The 15,378-nt window shown below is 35.8% G+C and overlaps 1 protein-coding gene across 1 annotated transcript; it reads left to right on the forward strand.

The window, feature by feature from the left end:
* The first annotated feature begins 18 nt into the window (after positions 1 to 18).
* Positions 19 to 1,621, forward strand: LOC111987446 (auxin-binding protein ABP19a). The gene has a single exon (XM_024019159.2). It carries the CDS (start codon positions 671 to 673, stop codon positions 1,307 to 1,309), a length of 639 nt encoding a protein of 212 aa, XP_023874927.1. The 5' UTR covers positions 19 to 670; the 3' UTR covers positions 1,310 to 1,621.
* Positions 1,622 to 15,378: the final 13,757 nt, after the last annotated feature.

A 15,378-nucleotide genomic window follows, 5' to 3' on the forward strand; every position in this document is an offset into this window, starting at 1 on the left:
AAAGTAATACTTTTCATTTTCATTTGGTCCATTTAGAAGGTAGAGACTCCGGAAACCTTCAGTCAGGAAGTGTGCAGTAGTAGGCTAGCAATCTTTTAATCGAAGTTACAATTTTTATTATTATTTTCATGTGTAGTAATTCACTACAAATCGAGCTAAAAGTTTCATATGATGACATCATGATAAAATTACCAGCTGGTGTAAGATGTCCGTAGCTGAAGTAACTGGCATATATATGTAATAAATTGCATAATGTCTTTTTTGTGGATATTTTCCTCAAGAATGGCTGTGTAGGTTCGATATTGTTCACGTTAAAATTTAGACTATGAACAGTGTCTTTCAGTTTGAGGTACCACATCATGCGTATTATGTCTTTATTTGTGGTATTATTTTTTCACAAAAAAACGGTGACAGTCTGTTTCTTGCGCTGTTGTTGCCCGTGTAATCTTGGCATGTCCCAAGCAACTAACTTTTGAACAGATATTTTCTACATAGAAACAATATTTTCCACGTATGAAATAGTCTGTTTCTTCCTGTTGTTGTTGCATGGGCATATTCCAAAGATTGAATTCCTATGGCCTAAGAATCCATGTATCCGAGGTTCTATATATATAAAAGACACCAAGACCAACATCAAACACAGCCTAAAAAGCTATCTTAATTTGTGAGGATGATACTTCCCTTATTCTTCATCTCTTGTCTCCTCCTTTCCTCCAGCAGTAGCTCCCATGCTGCTGTACAAGACTTCTGTGTAGGTGACCTCACAGCTCCTCAAGGCCCTGCAGGCTACTCTTGCAAGAACCCTTCAACTGTCACAGTGAATGATTTTGTTTCCTCTGCCCTAGACGTTGCCGTTAACACCTCAAATCTTATTAAAGCCGCAGTGACACCAGCATTCGCTGCACAATTTCCTGGTCTCAATGGCCTTGGAATTTCTTCTGCTCGTATAGACTTCGCTCCTGGCGGAGTTGTGCCATTTCATACACATCCTGGAGGTTCCGAAATCTTAATTGTTTTACAAGGAACAATCTCTGCCGGGTTTGTTTCCTCAGCTAATACTGTTTACTTTAAAACCCTCAAGGTGGCTGACATTATGGTTTTCCCTCAAGGATTACTTCACTTCCAAGTAAATGCCGGAAACACTGTCGCCCAAGCATATGTTAGCTTTAGTAGTTCAAGCCCAGGTCTCCAACTTCTGGACTATGCTTTGTTTGGAAACAATTTACCTACCGAATTGATAGCAGCAACAACTTTCCTTGACTCTGCTCAGATTAAGAAGCTTAAAGCTGTTCTTGGCGGCACTGGTTAAGGTCTTCATGTGTAGTTCATCAACCAATAAAAATGTTTCCAGAGATTCTCTTGCTTAATATTATTTTGGTTTGTGTCTTCGTGATTGAGCCTGTAAGAGTAGGATTCTTCAAAGTCTGTGGCAGTCTATAGCTAGCTAGGTTTATTAATAAAAATAAGTGTCTAGTGAGTGGTTTTTGTGTTGCTTTTGGAATTTGATTGTACGCTTTTTAATGAGTGCATGTATGAATAATACGCAATATTCTGTTGAAGGCAAATGCCTATGCCTATGCTTTCGACAAAGCAAGATGAATAAATTAATGCTTGATCTTTATTTTGTGTGTTCTAAATGGGATAAAGACTTATCCAACAAGCTCTCAGATAATAGATGGCAAATTCTACAGGAGGAGACCATCAAATCATCAGTTATATATGTGGAATTGCATTTTAAATTATCCACCATCAAATTCCATAACCTTATTAACTGTTTTGTGTGGTATAAAGTTCTTGATGGGTCACGTGTGCCAAGACTAGAGTCATTTTCTTGTACCTTTTTATTTAGATTCAGAAGTTCTGCTTCAACTGGGTCAAGAGTTGAGCAGAGACAAAAGCCTATCACGATTAATTTAATCACATTGTCACAACCCAATCTACTCTAAACTCTTTCAAGGTATCCCCATTAGAAGCATGTCGACATTAACAGACAACCCAACTGGTCCACATGAATAAAGTCAGTGGTAGCTCCACATCTAAGCTTGACCACCTGACTTGCAAAAAAAACTATATTTATAGTTGCAAAAAAAAAAAAATTAATTAAATTAAATGTTAAACTAATTTATTGTGATCACCCTAATAAGAATCTTAAATACCTTAACTTGAAAATCAAAAGAATTTGGGTTAAATAAAAATAAGAGTAATATTATTTCCACAACATTTTTATAATAATTTCACAAGAGATCCTATGTAGCAAGTTGTTACTAAACCTAATTTAGGCTCAATATTAACATCACTTTTACAATAATTTCACAAGAAATACTATATAATAAGTTGTTACTGATTCTAATTTAGGCTCAAACAAGATCACTTTTAAATCTACCAATAATAACTTGTTGCATAAGATTTGTTGTGAAAACGTAACATTACTTCAAAAATAATTCTAGCCTCCCAAACATAATCCTTAACCCCTTAAAAAAACTTAAATAATAACAACAAAAATTAACCAAAATAACAACAAAAATAACCCAAACAAAAACAAGACGAAACTAAATGACAACAAGTGTACAATTATTCAACAAAAAAAAACCTATTAAGAAACAAAAATAAAATAAAAATCTTTAATCATTCAAATTTGTAATTCATTCAACTCATTACATAAAAATAAAAAATCTATAATTCCAATTTTTTTTCTTAATAAATGGTACCAAGAGAAATAATGCCACTACAACAAACAAGACCTATGGTGACAAACACTTTTCATCATTAAATACCCTTATTTTGTCACCTATGACATATGGTGATGAAACGTAATTTGTTGTGTAATCTCAGTCACAGAAAGTCGTGGTGACGAAAATTTTTGTCACTAAATTGTTTTAATTGTTTTAATAAAAAGAATTATAGGTGATGAAAAAAATTTTGTCACCTAATATTTTCCTCACTAAACATTATGTTTAGACACGAAATAAATTCATCAGAAATTATTTTTAATTTTTAATTCTTTTTATTTCACCATATTCTGTTACGAAATATTTTGTCACTAATTGTATTTTTGTATTTTTAATTTTCCATTTTTAATGGATTCGGTGACGAATTATTTCTTCACCAATTTTTGTGCATACTCAGAGTTCAACCTGTTAGTGACAAAACATTTTGTCACCAATTACATTAACCTGTTCTTTCCATTAAATTTCCATTACATTATACATTAACCTATTTATTTCCAATCACATTCATAAAGAACTCATTCATACAATCTTTTCCAACCACATTCAAAAACAAATCATCCATACAATCTAAAAAGTAAACAAAAATGTGTTATACTATTAAACCCATTAAAGTAAGTAGTTTACAAAATAATTACAACAATATATATAAATGAGATATGTCTCCCATACATTACAAAAACAAAAATGGGTTCAAGTAGCACCACAAAAAAAAAAAAAAATGTATTCTTGCCACCAATCTTTATGTGCACAAATATAAATAAAATACATCAATACCGTCAAGCACAAACATTAATTATGTTAATAATATAAGATACATTTTTAGAAATGTGTTAAAAGTAATAACAACCTTGCATATAAGTCACAAAAATTTATAAAGCAAAGATATATTTTCAAGTATTGTGTAATGCAGATCCTCAAAAAAAAAAAAAAAAAGTATTGTGTAATGCACACTTACACCTAGTTCTATAACCGTGAGTCCTATTGGTGTGCCTAAGTTTGTACATGTTTATATGTTATATTGGACCAACAAATTTCTCATTAAAAGCCATGTTGTAAGATCTATATCCGCTGCTTATAAAAATAAATGGACCCAATATGTTAAATATACCCAAGTTTTGAATTGACTTAACTACCACATTGATAGCTTAAAAGTTAGCTCCATATACAAATGCAATCATAATGAATCCAAATCTTCTGTCCCATTTTTCCTATTTCATGTTATACTCCACCAATAAATATTTGCCACATGTTTACCTAATTAATTAAATACTATCATTATTGACTTTTTAATAATACAGTTATTAATTAATAGTAGTATTTAATTAATTAGGTGAACACGTGACAAATATTTATTGGTGAAGTATACAGTGAAGCTGGAAAAATAGAATAGAAGATTTGGACTCAATTATAATATATGCTTGTTAACTACCGCGCTTCGTTGGCACGATGATCACTTCACAAGTATAAGTGTTTGTGAGGTGTGGGGGGTAAGGGCCGGGATTCAAGTCTTTAGGAGAGAATTTCGCACACATATACACTTAGATTAAGCTAGATTAGAATTTTTATCTTGTATCAGAAAAAAATAATAATAATAATAATATATGCTTGTTAGTAACTATCATAGTATTAAAATTGTATGTAATTATATATTTGAACTCGTAATTCCATATTTATTACTAGTTAGTAACTGCGGAAAGATTTTAATATATATATATCTTAAAAGTTTTGTAACTTAATTAGTTGACACATCTTAATATTTTTAAAATATACATTTAGAATTTAAATCTCTCCTCCCCCAACTATTGAATTTAAAAAAAAAAAAATCATATTTAGACCCAAAAAAAAAAAAAAGGAAAAGATTATATTATATTAATGGGTACGGCCCACCTCCCGTTGAAAAACTCTCTCATTCCTCCCATTTTTAAACAGATTTAAGACACTTGGCGAGCATTAAATCTATCAGTCAAGAAAGAAACTTGTCCAAATCTAATCTCTTGTAACATGCGCTTACCCAAAATAAAAAGTTACCACTGAAGGTAAATTCTTAACCTACACTTGTACAAATTCTTATCTCACTAAAAGTCAATTCAATGTCTATTACCCAACAACACACACTGCGCCTCCCATTCGGTGCTCCCTCTCTCTTATATTTATGCTAAAAGCTTCTAGCCCTCTATATTCTCACCTGAATAAAGAGAGTAATATTATGGTAATTTTGCTACAAAAATTCAAGTATTCTTTCTACTTCCTTCATTTTGTCAGTAATGTTATGGGAACTTCTTCTACTCTGCAATATTTTGGGTTGTTATCTAGCACACAACAAATGTAATCTTTGTTGCTTTGATCAAATGGGATATCCAAGGGGACTAACTTGGGCAACTTGTGATGAAAAGTATTGCTGACCCTTGAAAAGATTAGAAGTAGTGGAGATGTTTGTAAAAATACCTCACAAAAGGCATCAATTTGACAGCAACCACATCAATATGATCTTTTGCTTGCAATGAATCTAGTGGATCATCCTCAAGGAGGAGGTGAGGGGCACACAAAAGGAGGGGGCCATGGGAGTTAAACCTAATTCTATGCTATGAACCCGAACTCAAGAATGCGATAACAAAGGAATGAGCTTTCCTGGGTTTGATTATTAGGCTTGTTTCAGTATCTTCTCCTTATGTAACCGTTATACTTTATATTGATTAATGAAAATTTTTGTTCATCAAAAGCTTTGTGCCCCACAAAGACTAGTTAATCAAGTGGCAATGTAAATGTAATATATCTCCTATTTCTTTTACCGATATATATATATATATATATCTCCCATTTCAGTCTGACAAAGCAATTTCAAATAATATACTTGTTGCCTATGAAACTCTTCACCACATGAAAACAAAGAAATCTGGAAAAATAGGCTCTATGACACTCAAGCTCAACGTGAGTAAGGCCTATGATAGAGTGGAATGGGCTTTCCTGTTGAAGTTGATGGAAAAAATGGGGTTTAATAACAAGTGGATAAATTTGATCTCGAAGTGTATTAGCACTGTTTCCTACTCCATACTAGTGAATGGCGAACCTAAGGGTAATATTTCTCCTACAAGAGGTATTCGGCAAGGCGACCCTTTGTCACCCTACCTCTTCCTCCTTTGCTCTAAGGGTCTTAATGCCCTAATCCAAAAAGCAATGAATGAAGATAAGATAAGGGGTTACTCCCTTTGCTGGTATGGGCCCAAAATCCCTCACTTATTTTTTGCTGATGATAGTTTACTTTTATGTCGTGCTCATATTAGTGACATTCAAACTATCCAAGAAATTTTAGATTTATATGGGAAAGCATTAGGGCAGCGGATAAACAAGGAAAAAACAACTTTTTTTTTTTTTTTTTGGTTTCCCAACCGGTATCCGAACCCACTGGGCCGACTAATCCGGTTTCGGAGCGGGTCCCGGGGTTAAGGTTTTAAACTCCTCCCAACGGGCTTGCGGGGGATCGAACCGTAGTTCTCCCTACCAAGTCTAGCCCCTGGCACCACTAGACCAAGACACCGTTGGTGGAAAAAAACAACTTTGTTCTTTAACAAATCTGTCTCTTTGGAGGTTAAAAAATCTATAAAAATTTATCTTGGGGTCCTCGAGATAAAAGAATACGAAAAATATTTGGGCCTTCCTGCAATGGTCGATCGGAATAGAAGGGCAAGATTAAACTTTATCAAGGAAAGGGTGTGGGGGGAAAATTCAAGGGTGGAAGGAGAAGCTATTATCACAAGCAGAGAAGGAATTTCTTCTTAAGGTAGTAGCACAAGCAATCCCCACTTTCGCTATGAGTTGCTTAAGCTTACCAATGGCCCTTTGTAAAGACATTGAGATGATGATTCAAAAAATTTGGTGGGGACAACAGGGTGATCGACGGAAAGTATATTGGAAAAAGTGGGAAATTTTATGCAAGCCAAAAATGGAGGGAGGTATGGGTTTTAAAGAATTATGCACGTTCAATGAAGCTGTGTTAGCTAAACAAGTTTGGAGACTAGTTCAAGACACTAAATCACTCTTTTATAAGGTGTTCAAAGCAAAATATTTTCCGAATGGTTCTATGTTTGACACAAAGGTTTCTTCAGGTTCATTTGCATGGAAAAGTATCCTCCATGCTAGGAGAATTATCTCATAGGGAGCAAAATGGAGGATAGACGATGGGACTCAAATCATGATCTATGAGTCCAATTGGCTGCTTGGGGAGTCACAAGGCCAAGTCCTATCACCCCCCCTTCCCCTGCTTTCAGAAATGCCACTGTCTCGGCCCTTATTGACCCACAAAAAAATGGATGGAATGACAGCCTCATTGATAGCATTTTCTTGCCCTTTAAAGCCTAGAAAATAAAAGCTATCCCATTGTGCACCACCAGACAACTCGACTGTATGTTCTGGGTGAAAAGCAGTGATGGATCCTATGTGGTAAGCTTAGGTTATCAATGGTTGTGCAGTGAGGAAAATTTTGATATAGCATCAGTTTCAAATCCTAAGAGGTCCAGAGGTTTCTAGAAAAAAATCTAGAAAGCAAATGTGCCTGGAAAGATAAAACAGTTATTGTGGAGAGCCTGTACTAATGCACTGCCAACAAAGGAGAATTTGAAGAAAAGAAGAATTATTGATGAGGACACCTGCCACCAATGTTCTACTCAGTCCGAGTCTTGTCTTCATGCACTATGGGATTGTGAGCCACTTCGCCAGGTCTGGGATGCAAATTTCAACTGGATTAATCGGCATTATGCTTCTAATGGTACCTTTGAAAACCTAGTAGAGATAGTCCTTGAGAAGCCACACTTGTTGGAACTGCTTTCAGTCATTGCATGGTTCTTATGGTTGCGCCGAAAAAAACTCAGGTTGAAGGAGGATGGCCTTCCATTGAATTGGGTTGTATTGGAAGCAAAGAGATTTTTATCTCTCCACAATTCGGTTAGGATGACAAAGCTGAAGTTGCCCAGGCCCAGAAGAGTGAAATGGAGACCACTAGATTAGTGTGAGTATAAAACAAACTTTGATGGCACCATGTTCCATGATACAGGTGAGGCTGGTTTAGTTGTGGTAATTCAGAATCATGAAGGTGAAATGATGGCAGCCTTGTCAGAAAAAATACCACAGCCCTCTTTGGCCATCCTCTTGGAATTATTAGCAGCTAGGAGAGCTACCATTTTTTTCCATAAAGTAGGTCTTCATAATTCCATTTTGAAAGGAGACTCGAAAACTGTCATCAAAGCTTTTCAAAAAGGTGATATGTTTCAATATGCTTTTGGCCATCTTTTTCAGGACACTTTGTTGTATGCAAAATCTCTACAAAGTTTTAGTTTTTCTCATACTTATAGGCAAGGTAATTGTGTTGCGGATGCCTTGGCTAAAAAGGCTAGATATTGTTCATCCTTAACTGTTTGGATGTAGTCTGTTCCTCCAGATATTAGTGGTCTTGTTTTGGTGGATAAGCCTTTTTCTTGATTAATAAAAACTCCCATGGAATGGATTCTAAAAAAAAAAACTTCTATTTCTTGGCTGGTCTATATTTTCTTGTTAAACTGTGTTATAATTTATTTTGATGTACTAATGCTACTACATGTAGGAGAAGCACTAAACTTTGACAAAATAGTTTATTTCTTCGGTTTCTTGGTTGGTCTATATATTTCATGGACAAAGTTTAGTTACAAAATTGTTTGTAACTTAAGGCTACAATCTTACTTAATATCATTAACATTACTATATATTTCGAAAATCTAACCGTTAGATTATACTTTCTTTACACTCTTAATACACATGTCAAATTCTGTGCAAATCGGATGTTATTTACTATATGATCTATAAGATTATATTTTATACATAATTTTAAACTACAAAAATTTCAATTTAAACAATTTATTGATGATATAGCTATTGATTTTTAATTTTTTAGAAATTTTGCAAACATGGAGGATATACGAAGAAAATGTAATCCAATAGTGGATTTGTCAAAATTCATCTTTAATAAAAAGATATTGAGTAAAGTTGTAATTTTGTAATTAAACTTTGTCCATTTTTCATTATAATCATTTGTTGAGATCAAATCGAACAACTGGAACACTGCAATTTTTTACATAGTTGCTTTGCTTCACTCATCTTGGTTGAGAAAAGCAATTGTGCAAAAAATAGCTTAAAGAAATATAACTAGTACTACATTATTGCCAATAAAGCATAAGAAAAGGAAAACTTGATTGAAAGTTTAAAAGAAATTTGTCTCAAAAAAGGGGAAAAAAGAACATTTGATTTTGACATCTTCAACCTGGAAGCTACACTACTAAGAGCATCCACAATAGTGGAGCTAAAAATTTAGCTATTTGGCACCACAAAAAGTTACTTTATCTATTTTACCTACTCACTTTACAAAACATGCTGCAGCAATGGATCTATTTTAGCTTTCAATACAATAAAATAATATAAACATCACAATAAAGTAATATATCTACTACAACAAAATAATATATCCATTAAAATAAATAACAATCACAACCACCCGCAACCGCTACTGCTACCACTACCGCTGCCACCACCGCTGCCGCCATGAACTCTTCTACCACCACCGCAATCGCTACCCAAAAAATTTACCAACTGTGAACAGCGAGTCAGAGGATACTGAACAAAAGATTAATATTTTATTCTCACTCACTCTCTCTCTCAATAAATAAAACAAAAAAAAAACCCTATTCTCTTTCCTCAGTCTCTATCATCTCTCTCTCTCTCTCTTTAGTCACCGGTCTCAACTCTCAACCTTTCTCCCTCTCTTAGATCAGCTCTCTCTTTCTCCTTCTCTCATATCAGCTCTCTCAAACCTTGCTCTGTGTAGATCAACAATTGTGATGCCCCAATTTGATTGATTGTGTGATGTGTGTGGGTGTGTAATGAGTCCCATATCGGGTATTTACTATGTTGAACTATGCTTTATTAACAACTACAAGGAGTCTTAATTGTAACTAGTCCTTTTGAGGTATAGCGCAGATGTGGCTAGTGCTTTTCCTTGAATTGCTACATATTGTAATGTCCCAATTTGATTGATTATGTGAATGAGTCCCACATCGAGTATTTACTGGGTTGAACTGGGTTTTATTAATAACTACAAGAAGCCTCAATTGTGACTAGTCCTTTTGAGGTATAGCGCAGATGTGGCTAGTGCTTTTCTTTAGGTTGTTACATATGGTATTAGAGCCGACTCAATAACCCCATGTGGGCTCGGACACTACCCACAAAGTGGGCCCTAACGAGAACATTAGGGATTTAAGTGGGGGAGATTGTGATGTCCCAATTTGATTGATTGTGATGTGTATGGGTGTGTGATGAGTCTCACATTGGGTATTTACCAGGTAGATCTGGGCTATTGTGATACCCCAATTTGATTAATTGTGTGATATGTGTAGATGTGTGATGAGTCCCACATCGGGTATTTACTAAATTGAATTGGGCTTTATTAACAACTGTAAGGAGCCTCAATTGTTACTAGTCCTTTTGATGTATAGCGCAGATGTGACTAGCGCTTTTTCTTGGGTTGTTACAGCAATGGCTGAGCATGGTGGATCTGTGGAGGTGACCATGCTCTGTGTAGATTGGTAATGGTTGAGCATGGTGGGTCCGTAGAGGTGCTATGGTTTAGGTTCGTGCGTTTGGGTCTATGGATTTGGTTCGTAAAATGGGTCTAGATCGGTGGTGGTGGTGGGTTTGCTCATCGGTGGGTTTTTCTTTTCTTTTTTTTTTTTTTTTTTTTTTTAACTCCTTTTTCATTTCAGTCGTTTAACTTTCAGTTTTGTCATTTCAGCCTTCAAACTTTCAATTGTTGTCAATTTGGTATTCCGTTAAACTTTAGTTATGTCTTGCCATTAATTGAACAAAAACAAAGTCGTTTTGGTTTTTTTTTTTTTTAATAAATAAATTTCGAAATTAAAANTTTTCTTTTTTTCTTTTTTTTTTTTAGAGATGGGTTTGGTGATTGGTGGTAGTGGGTTGATGGTTGATGGTGTTGGTTTTGGTTTGGTTGTGTTGATGGTGGTGTGGGTTTAATTGGTTTTTGGGGTTGCTTTGGTTGTTGTTGGTGGTGGTTCATGGTGGATTTATGGGTTTAGTGGTGGTGGATTTGTGGGTTTTGGGTGTTAGAGGTGGTGGTGGTGGTGGTATTGTGTTGGAGAGGTTGCTGATTTTTTTTTTTTTTTTTGGTGTGTGTGGTGGTGAGGTGGTGGGTGGCTGAGCTCCTCTTTCTCATGTAGTGGTTGCTGGAGAAATAGAGGCAAAGAAAGAGGAAGAGAGAGATGGGAGAAGATGTGGTGGTGGTGGTGGTGGTGGGGGTTGCCATGGTTGGAATTGGGTTTGTGGCGGCGTGGGTCAGGGAGCGATGGTGTGAGAGGTCTGAAAGTTGAGAGAGAGTGTTGAGAGATTGTGAGAATTCTGAGAAGAAAAGAAAAAGAAAAAAAAAAAGGAAAAAATAATTTTTAATCGGGTTGGGAATAAAATAATTTTTTTTTTTTTTTTTGTTTAGCTCTCATAAACAGTGCACATCTAAATCATGCTTTAACAGTGGAGCTAAATCTATTTTTTTTTAACTCCATTGCTACAGTGCACATCTATAAATAGATGTGCACTGTAGCAATGGAGTTAAAAAAAAATAGATTTAGCTCACTGCTAAAGCATGATTTTGGTGTTTGAGGAGCTAAAATATAGCAATATACCAATATAGCATCATTGCTATGAGTGCTCTAAGCACCATTGATTGCAAAATTATCATACAATTTAGATGCAATACATAGGGTCTTACTTTTATATAAGTAAAAAATTAAATAAAGAGAAAGCTAAGAGAGGCAAATGATGCACAAACTTCATTAGCATAGGTATCATCAACATTCAACAGCCCTTTCAAAATGTTTGAAAAATTGTAATAAGTTAAAATCAAACTTCAAATAATTTTTTAAAGGAAAAAATGTAAAACTGACCCTCTAACTTTCAATCTTTTTCATTTCAGTCGTTTAACTTTCAGTTTTGTCATTTCAGCCTTCAAACTTTCAATTGTTGTCAATTTGGTATTCCGTTAAACTTTAGTTATGTCTTGCCATTAATTGAACAAAAACAAAGTCGTTTTGGTTTTTTTTTTTTTTAATAAATAAATTTCGAAATTAAAAAAAAAAAACTGATATTAAAATAAAAAATAAAAAAAAACTGGGGAATCATTCCACACCAAATCACCCACTGAAAAGCTTAAAAAAAAAAACTGATATTAAAAAAAAAAAGAAAAAAACTGGGGAATCATTCCACACCAAATCACCCACTGAAAAAGCTTGTAAATTTCCTCCACACTTCTCTAACCAAATCATTTAAGCTTGGCCACTGCATCCCCTGATTCATAAAAAAATCAATGACGTGAACTCGTTTCTTGCCTTCGAACGCTTCTAAAATGGCTTGGTTGGCGGTGAAGTGAGCGAATTTGAGGTAAGGGCAGGTTTCGTAGAAGTGCATCTGAAGAATATCGAATAGCGACTTGTTCAATGGGTTCTGAGGGTACAACCCGTAAATTCGACGAGCTAAGTTGATGGATGATAACTTGAGGCTCCCTAATGCTGCTACAGAACTATCAACTAGCAACGAATTGCTGACATCTATCCTAATGGTAAAAACTCAACCTCACATTCATTTAGTAGAAAAGAGTACAAGGCATTATCTCAGACCTTACACAAATGAGTAACAGCATCGTTTCTCCATTACATGGAAAAAAAAAATAGATTCCTCTCAAAAATTATCAATCAATTATCTTACATTAAACAAAATATTGAATCAATCGTGGGTTAGCTTGTAAAACCATCATTTCAACAAAGTGATGCGGAGATACAATATTAGGATCTATGTTTAGTAAAAGAAGATATCAAAGGACACCCATTTCACAAATAGCACAAGCTCAAATGGGTCAACGTCATTATCGACACAAAGCACAAAATCGAAGCAGACCCATTTCGCATAAACCAATCTATAACAGAACAAAACCCAACAATTTTAGAGATTTCAGACCCATTTTTCCAAAACCGGTCATTATACAAGAAACCCATTTCACCAAAAAACATAAGCTCAAATGATTCGACGTGCAGGCCCATTTCACAAAAACCAATTTTTTACAGAACAAACACCTAAACAATTTCAGGGGTTTGAGACCCAATTCGCCAAAACCAATCACAATACAGGAAACCCATTTCACCAAAAAGCATAAGCTCAAATGGGTCGGTGTCAAAATCAACATAAAGTAGAGGGATGGGGACTGACCTCAGTGAGAAGCAGCAGCAGTAGATTGATGGTGGTGAGAAAATTTACAAGCTTTTTCAGTAAGTGATTTGGGTGTGGAATGATTCCTCGGTCTTTATTTATTTATTTATTTTTTTAATATCAGTTTCTTTTTTAATTTTCTTTAAATTCCGAAATTTATTATAAAAAAAAACAAATCGACATGGTTTTGGCTCAATTAACGGCAGTACATAACTTGAGTTTAACAGAATACCAAATTAACAACAATTGAAAGTTTAGATGTCTGAAATGACAAAATTAAAAATTAAAAAATTGAAATGAAAAAGACTAAAAATTAGAGGACAAATTTTACATTTTTGCCTTTTCTAAATGACTGAGTACTTTTCTTACTTGCAAAAAAGTATTTCTCTCGTACAGCCCACTTTTCTCACACTTTGAACGAATCTTGTAACCATTCATTTTCCTAAAGATCATGATATTTTCCAACATATTCTCCCAGGCACCAATAAGGTCCTCTTCATACTCACCATCCAATGACTAAAATTAGCACTAAAGGTTTTCTGGGTCTTAAACATATGATTAAGATTTTTAAGAGCATTTTAATAAATACGTCATACAGTATCCGGCATCACTAAAGATATTGCCTTTATCATTGGAAATTCTCGATTAGTAAGGTTGCGTTTGTTTTGTATGAAAATGATTTTAGGAAATCATTTTCCGTAAAATAGGCTGTTTGGTTGGTTTTGAAAATAGCATTTTCTGGAAATCAATTTCCTTTGACCGTGTAAAATATGGCTTTGACCCGGAAATGGTTTTACAGTTTTATTTTCCCTTCAAACCATTTCCGGAAAACGCAAAAGAGGGAGAGAACGAGAGAAAGAAGAGAGAAGGGGAGCTCGCCATCGCACTGGTCCAACGATCGCACCGGTCTTGCGCAGATCCTCGATCTCGCCATCGCACCGATCTCGCGCCGATCGCAGCACCTTGCCATCGCACCTCGCCATCACCTCCGCTCGATCTCGCGATCTAGCCTTCGATCTTGCGATCTCGCCTTCGCACCACGCCATTACCTCCGCTCGATCTCGCGATCTAGCCTTCGATCTTGCGATCTCGCCTTCGTTCTCGCACCGGCGAACCCAGAAGCCATCGTCGATCCAACCTCGAGCACCGCGCCAATTGAACCCAGAAGCCGTCGCCTTCAATCGTCTTCGATGCGAGCCCAGAACCCAGAAGCGTCTGACCAGATTTGATATTTTTTTTTCTTTGGTTTTGTTTTTGCTTTTGATTGCCTTGCTGTGATTTTGAAAATTTTTGTGATAAAATTTGTTTGGATTGTGAGAAAATGGTTGAGAAATTGTGAAAAAATTGTAGGAAAATAGTATTTTCAGAATAGAACCAAACACATAAAAATATTTTCTACACACAATTTTCATAATACAACCAAACACTTAAAACTATTTTTCTTTCTTGAAAATAACATTTCTAAAAAATAACCTATTTTCCAAAAATTATTTTACGCAAACCAAACTGACCCTAAGGCTGCGTTTGAATCGGTGGTAAATGATTTCAGGAAATCATTTACCACCTGACCCATGTGTTTGGCTGGCAAAGGAAAATTCATTTTCCGGAAAATATGCTTAAAGTTTGACCAAATTTTCACCCTTGACCCGGAAATCATTTGAAGCCCTTATTTTACCTTCAAATGATTTCCGGAAAAGAGAGAGCTAAAGCCGAACCAAACCGAGCGAGAGAGAGAGCGAGAGCGAGAGAGAGAACGAGCCTTCGACTTCGACAACGCCGGCGTTCACGAGCCTTCGACTTCGCCGGCGCCACGAACTGACGAACTCACGAACCGCGCCATCGCACCGGTCTCGCGCCGATCGCAGCACCTCGCCATCGCACCGCGCCGATCGCGCCATCGCACCATCGCCGTCGCACCTCGATCGCGCCATCGCACCATCGCCGTCGCACCTCGATCGCGCCATAGCCGTCGCACCTCGAGCTCTCTCTTCCTCGATCTCCCAGTTTTTTTTTTTTTTTTTTTTTAATTTGTAAACCGGTCATTATACAAGAAACCCATTTCACCAAAAAACATAAGCTCAAATGATTCGACGTGCAGGCCCATTTCACAAAAACCAATTTTTTACAGAACAAACACCTAAACAATTTCAGGGGTTTGAGACCCAATTCGCCAAAACCAATCACAATACAGGAAACCCATTTCACCAAAAAGCATAAGCTCAAATGGGTCGGTGTCAAAATCAACATAAAGTAGAGGGATGGGGACTGACCTCAGTGAGAAGCAGCAGCAGTAGATTGATGGTGGTGAGAAAATTTACAAGCTTTTTCAGTAAGTGATTTGGGTGTGGAATGATTCCTC

Source organism: Quercus suber, unplaced genomic scaffold, assembly GCF_002906115.3.
Source record: "Quercus suber isolate HL8 unplaced genomic scaffold, Cork oak 2.0 scaffold_457, whole genome shotgun sequence".
In the NCBI taxonomy this organism is placed as follows: domain Eukaryota; kingdom Viridiplantae; phylum Streptophyta; class Magnoliopsida; order Fagales; family Fagaceae; genus Quercus; species Quercus suber.